Source organism: Myotis davidii, unplaced genomic scaffold (genome assembly GCF_000327345.1).
Source record: "Myotis davidii unplaced genomic scaffold, ASM32734v1 scaffold1364, whole genome shotgun sequence".
Classification (NCBI taxonomy): domain Eukaryota; kingdom Metazoa; phylum Chordata; class Mammalia; order Chiroptera; family Vespertilionidae; genus Myotis; species Myotis davidii.
In genome coordinates, this window is record NW_006295736.1 from 445,961 (window position 1) to 452,210 (window position 6,250).

The 6,250-nt window shown below is 42.6% G+C and overlaps 1 protein-coding gene across 1 annotated transcript in view; it reads right to left on the reverse strand.

Moving 5' to 3' along the window:
- Nucleotides 1-3,793: 3,793 nt before the first annotated feature.
- The window catches only part of LOC102758852 (histone H2A.V), a 27,282-nt gene continuing 24,825 nt past the window's right edge, over nucleotides 3,794-6,250 (reverse strand). The window contains exons 4-5 of the mRNA XM_006770399.2: nucleotides 4,998-5,127; nucleotides 3,794-4,121 (exon numbers count right to left, since the gene is read on the reverse strand). Of these exons, the coding sequence (XP_006770462.1) occupies nucleotides 4,060-4,121; nucleotides 4,998-5,127 (192 nt within the window). The 3' untranslated portion in view covers nucleotides 3,794-4,059. The remainder of the gene's footprint in view (nucleotides 4,122-4,997; nucleotides 5,128-6,250) is intronic.

A 6,250-nucleotide genomic window follows, 5' to 3' on the forward strand; every position in this document is an offset into this window, starting at 1 on the left:
ATGTGACACGGCACCAGAGTTAGGTTGGGGTTTTTCAAAATGCTGACACGCCAAGCTCAAAAGGTTCGCCGTCACTGGTGTAAATGTACCACAAATTTTACCCACTCATAGATTTGTGGGCACTGGAGCTATTTCCAGATCTTAGCTATTCCTTCCCTGCCCCTGCGCATTGACCCCCTTCTAGCCCATTCCCACCCCCGCCCCAGCCTTCCACCACCCTATGGTCTGTGTCCATGGGTTATGCATATATGTATATAAGGTCTTTGGTTGATTACCTCCCACTTTCCACCTTCCCTCTGAGATTCCGTACTCTGTTCCATGCTTTTGTGTCTCTGGAGATAATGTTGGATTAAAAAAAGTTACAATAGAAATGGGGAAATAAGGTTTTAAGTTTAGAACTGGATCCGTCAAAGTGAAACTTCAGGCACAGCCACCCTGGGGAGGCGGCTGGAGCAAGGAGAATGGCCAGGTCTCGGTGGGGAAGGGCACAGGTCGCCGTGTCTGTGAGCACTTACTGGTGAGCCCACACTCATCCACAGCCATAGGAGGCGTGGTTCCCTGAAAATAAAAAGGTTTAGAAGACTTTTATTGTATTTTTTATTTATTTTTAAAATATATTTTATTGATTTTTTACAGAGAGGAAGGGAGAGGGATAGTTAGAAACATCAATGAGAAACATTGATCAGCTGGCTCATGCACAGCCCCTACTGGCAATGTGCCCGCAACCAAGGTATATGCCCTTCACCGGAATTGAACCTGGGACCCCTGAGTCCACACGCCGCAGCTCTATCCACTGAGCCAAATCAGTTAGGGCCAGACGTTTTTTATTTTGATGAAGTCCCATTTGTTTATTTTCTCCTTAATTTTCTTTGCCCTAGGACAGTGGTTGGCCAACTGCGGCCCCTTGAGTGTGGCTTTTCCACAAAATACCCACATGTGGGTGTGCACGTACAGTGCGATTGAAACTTCGTGACCACACTCAAGGGGCCAAAAAGCCGCATGTGGCTCGCGAGCCACAGTTTGCCGACCACTGCCCTAGGAGATGTATTCGTAACATATTGTGAGGATAGATGTCTGAGATTTTGCTGCTTAGTTTCTCCTAGGATTTTTATGATTTCACAACTTATATTTAAGTCTTTTATCCATTTTGAGTTTTTTTCTGGTGTATGGTACAAGTTGGCGGTCTAGTTCCATTTTTTTGCATGTATCTGTCCAATTTTCCCAACATTTATTGAAGAGAATGTTTTGATTCCATTGTATGATCTTGCCTCCTTTGTCGAATATTACTTGAGCCCTAGCCGGTTTGGTTCAGTGGACAGAGCACTGGCCTGCAGACTGAAGAATCCATGCAGTCAAGGGCACGTACCTTGGTTTCAGGCTCCTCCCCAGCCTGGCCCTGGTCAGGGCTCATGCAGGAGGCAACCAATCGATGTGTTTCTCTCACAACGGTATTTTTCTCTCTTTTCCACTCTCTAATAATGAATGGGAAAATATCATAGGGTGGGGATTTTAAATATATATATATTAATTGAGTGTAATGACTTGGGTCAATTTCTAGGGTCTCTGTTCTCTTCCATCGACCTATACTAGTATGCCTGTTCTTATGCCAGTACCAGGCAGTTTTGATTATAGTGGCTTTTTAGTATAACTTGATATCTGGTATTGTGATCCCCCCAATTCTTTCCTTTTTTTTTTTTAAATCCTCACCCGATATTTTTTCATTGATTTTTAGGGAAAGCAGGAGAGAGAGGGAAAGACAGAGGGAAACATCAATGTGAGAAACACAAACACATCGATTGGTTGCCTCCTGCAGGAGCCCTGACCAGAGCCCGGGTCAGGGAGGAGCCTGCAACCACGATGCATGCCCTTGACCGGAATCAAAACCAGTCCGCAGGCTGATGCTCTATCCACTGAACCAAACTGGCTTGGGCTCATTGATGTTTTGTATTGTTTTTTAGTCTCTACATCATTTATTTCTGCTCTAATCTTTATTATTTCCTTCCTTCTTACTCTGGGCTTTTCTTATTCTCTACTTAAGTTGTAGTGTTAGTTTATTAATAATTTTTCTTGTTTTTTGAGGTAGGCCTGTAGTACTATGAACTTCCCTCTCAAAACTGCTTTTGCTGTGTCCCAGAGATTTGGGTTATGTGGTAATTTTCACTTGTTTCCAGGGAGTTTTTGATTTATTTGATCACATTGGTAACCCATTCGTTGTTTAATAACATGCTATTTAGCCTCTGTCAGTGGTTCTCAACCTGTGGGTCGTGACCCCTTTGGAGATCGAACCACTCTTTCAGCGGGGTTGCCTAAACCATCGGAAAACACATATATAATTACATATTGTTTTTGTGATAATCACTATGCTTTAATTATGTTCAATTTGTAACAATGAAATTGGGGGTCACCACCACATGAGGAACTGTATTAAAGGGTCGTGGCGTTAGGAAGGTTGAGAACCGCTGCTCCATGTGTTTGAATGTTTTTGAGTGTCTTTACTGTAGTTGATTTCTAATTTCATTCCATTGTGATCTGTGGTCAAAAGAGGTGGGTCTCGCCCTGACTGGTGTGGTTCAGTGGATAGAGCATCGGCCTGCGGACTGAAGGGTCCCAGGTTCAATTCCAACCATACCTAGGTTTCGGGCTCGATCCCCAGTAGGGGGTATGCAGGCAGCAGCCAATCAATGATTCTCTCTCATCATTGATGTTTCTATCTCTCCCCCCCTCTCCCTTCCTCTCTAAAATCAATTAAAAAAAAAAAAAAGAGGTGGGTCTCTTGTAGACAGTATATAATTGGGTCATGTTTTTGCATCCATTCAACTACCCTATGTTTTTTGTTTGAGACTTCCAGGCAGAAAATACTTTCTGAAGTACCACTAACTGGTACATTAATTTAAAATTCATAAGTTACTTAGAAACTGAAAAATAATTTTAAAAATGAACAAATTACTGAATGTTACTGTATCAATAAAAGACCACTAAACATTTGAATTTTAAGCCCAAAGCAGAAAACTCGGATAAATTTACCTTCAAAGCGAGGTCAGAGTGTGGGCTCTGAGGTGAGGCAGTCTAAGTTTGTATCCCTGCTCTGCCGTTTCTATCTACTAAACCAGTGTTTTCTGGCAAACCATTTACCTTCTGTGGGCCTCAGGTTCCACATATTTAAAGTGGGGGTAATAAAGCTTCTGGGTCAGTAAAGAACTTAGCACGGGGCCCGCCATACAGTAAATCAAATGGTCCCGCTGTCCGAGTTCAACAATTTTAAGTGCACGTTTTCATAGTCTAACATTTCTGAAACTGGTATGCATCTCATTATCAATGGCATATCATGGTTAATGGGCAGTTTTTCTTTCTTTGGAAATATGTAAAAATAGTGCCCACTAGAAATGGATAGCATCTAAGACTCAAAATAATATGGTATCAATTATGGTAAAGCTATATTCCCAGATTCTATTTTAAGATTATTTGGAATACAGAAAAAAAAGATTCTGGCCCTGACCGGTTTGGCTCAGTGTACAGAGCGTCAGCCTGTGGACTGAAGGGTCCCAGGTTCGATTCCAGTCAAGGGCGTGTACCTTGGTTGCGGACACATCCCCAGTGGGGGGGCGTGCAGGAGGCAGCTGATTGATGTTTCTAACTCTCTATCCCTCTCCCTTCCTCTCTGTAAAAAAAAATCAATAAAATATATATATTTTTTTTTAAAAAGATTCTGGATATATAACCAATTAAAAAATTAAAAATTTCATATGAGTAAAATATTTCCAACACATCACAGACAGAACAGATTTGAGACAAATTATTTTTGTAAAAAATGGTTTATCAATTCCATTTTTGTATAAAATACATGGGAGAAATCCAGCCAATCAATACACAACTGTTGCCACGTGAAAAGATACTTTTATCAAACTTCGAGTCTAAGAACGTACAAATGTTTCTCTTACCATGTCAACAATAATTGTCTATGCTGTTCCATTTAATTTCTTAAAATTCCATATATCCCCAATATTTCTTCTGTCCTAGTTACAGTACAATGACAGGGAGCAAGAGGGTTAAAATAATTCTCTAAGCAGTTTTCTGCTGACCCTTCTTTCCAATCAGAGACTTATGGATGTGAGGGATCACACCTAAAATGAAATTAAGAACAAATTAAACATTAAGCTAGCTGTATCTAACAACTTCAGTGCCTCAAACCAAAAAAAGCAATTATACAAACAGTGAAATTTACTTAAGTCCTCTCTTATATCTGATCCTATTTATGTATCTACTAGAGGCTCAGTGCACAAATTCGAGCACCAGTGGGGACCCTTGGCCTGGCCTGTGGGATCGGGCTAAAACCGGCTCTCCAACATCCCCCAAGAGGTCCTGGATTGTGAGAGGACATAGGTCAGACCAAGGGACTCCACTCGTGCACAGTCGGGGCTGGGGAGGGATGCTGGAGGTTGGTCAGCTACGGAGGGACCAAGGGGAGGGCTCCAGGGTGTGTCGGACCCATCTAGCTCAGTCCTAATCAGCCGGACCCCAGCAGCAAGCTAACCTACCAGTTGGAGCATCTGCTCCCTGGTGGTCAGTGCATGTCGTAGTAACTGGCTGACTGGTTGACTGTCTGCCCTCTGGTGGTCAGTGCACATTATAGTGTACTGTTGAGTAGCCTTAGCATATCATTAGCATATTATGCTTTGATTGGTTGAATAGGCGATGGACGGCCGACCATTAGCATGTTAGGCTTTTATTATATACGATACCAAGGGGGGCCCCACTTCAAGGTCCAGGAACTCCTCTAAGACTGTATGTATAAAATGATGTGATTCTATGTGCTTCTGGGGAGAAGAATAAGCACAGCTTTCAAGAGGTTCCCCAAAGATGACCCCAAAAGGGTTAAGGGACATCAACTTACACCTCACCTTCACCGACACCAACTCACCCGATTACCTCATATAGAATGTACACTTATAATTAGAAAGGCCAAGAGCAATCTCCTCTGAAGAGGTGACAATACATACCGCCCCCAGCGATGGTAGCCTTGATAAGCGAGTCCAGCTCCTCATCCCCCCGGATGGCGAGCTGCAGGTGGCGGGGAGTGATGCGCTTTACCTTGAGGTCCTTGGAAGCATTGCCCGCCAGCTCCAGCACCTGCAAGCCCCAGCAGGACAGCACGTCAGACAAGGGGGTGTGCACAGTGCTGAAGGGTCCGGGGTGGACTTGCATTTATAGCTCAAAGATCACTATAGCGTTGGCACAGCACACCCAGAATATCAGAAACAAAGAGCACATTTTTCTTTTTCACATTTTTTAATGAACTCTGGATATCTATAATGCTCCTCCAACAATGGGTTTGGCATTGGACAGGAATATAAACATACAAACAAGTCCCATCCAATATATTTGAAAACAATCATATCCTTGAGAGCAGACTGTCTTCCATGAGTACCACTGGAGGAGAGGTCATAGGAATGTCCAACAACTCCAAAGTTCATTCCTTTTCATATTTTTATAATGCCTGTAGAAAGCTCTCATTATTTCACTTGGTCTTTTATCACATAGCGTACCGCTCAGGAGTTTTCTCGTGTTTCGCGCGCCATCTGTTAAGGACCGCTCACGAGTGTTCTCATTTTTCACGCGCCATCTGTTATGGACCTTAGATATCAACACACTGTCTTGTCCACTGTGGGGCGTGGTTACAGTGTCTTGGCCAGGTTCAAGCCTAGGACTAATGAAAGGACAGGGTCCTCTCCCTGCGGAAAATGTTTTACGCAGTACCGTACGTTAAAAAAGTACTAGGAACTTTGTTTGTTTTTGTACATAAAAATGTTATAATTATTGAAAAACAACACCTAAAGTGCATTATGATCTGTAGTTATGATGATTTAAATAACGTGCAGTTTGCCCAAAAACATGCAGTCCCTGGCGTATGTCTAGAGATTTCTATGCAGTACGCAATGTGTTAATATTCATTTTCTACAAGAGCACTAGAACCTTCAGCAAAAAGCTATTTCTATAGAAAAAAAGTAAGGCCAAGGGATGTTTCTCCTCAGCCAAGGTTCTAAATGTGGACATCTAGAAAAACCATGGAGTCTATTTTTGTATAACCTTTAATGGCTAGAACTTATTTCCTAGCACTTGTAGAAAAGATTAAAAATATAATTCAAAAAAATTTTCATGCCGAAACCGGTGTGGCTCAGTGGATAGAGCGTCGGCCTGCGGACTGAAGGGTCCCAGGTTCAATTCCGGTCAAGGGCATGTACCTGGGTTGCGG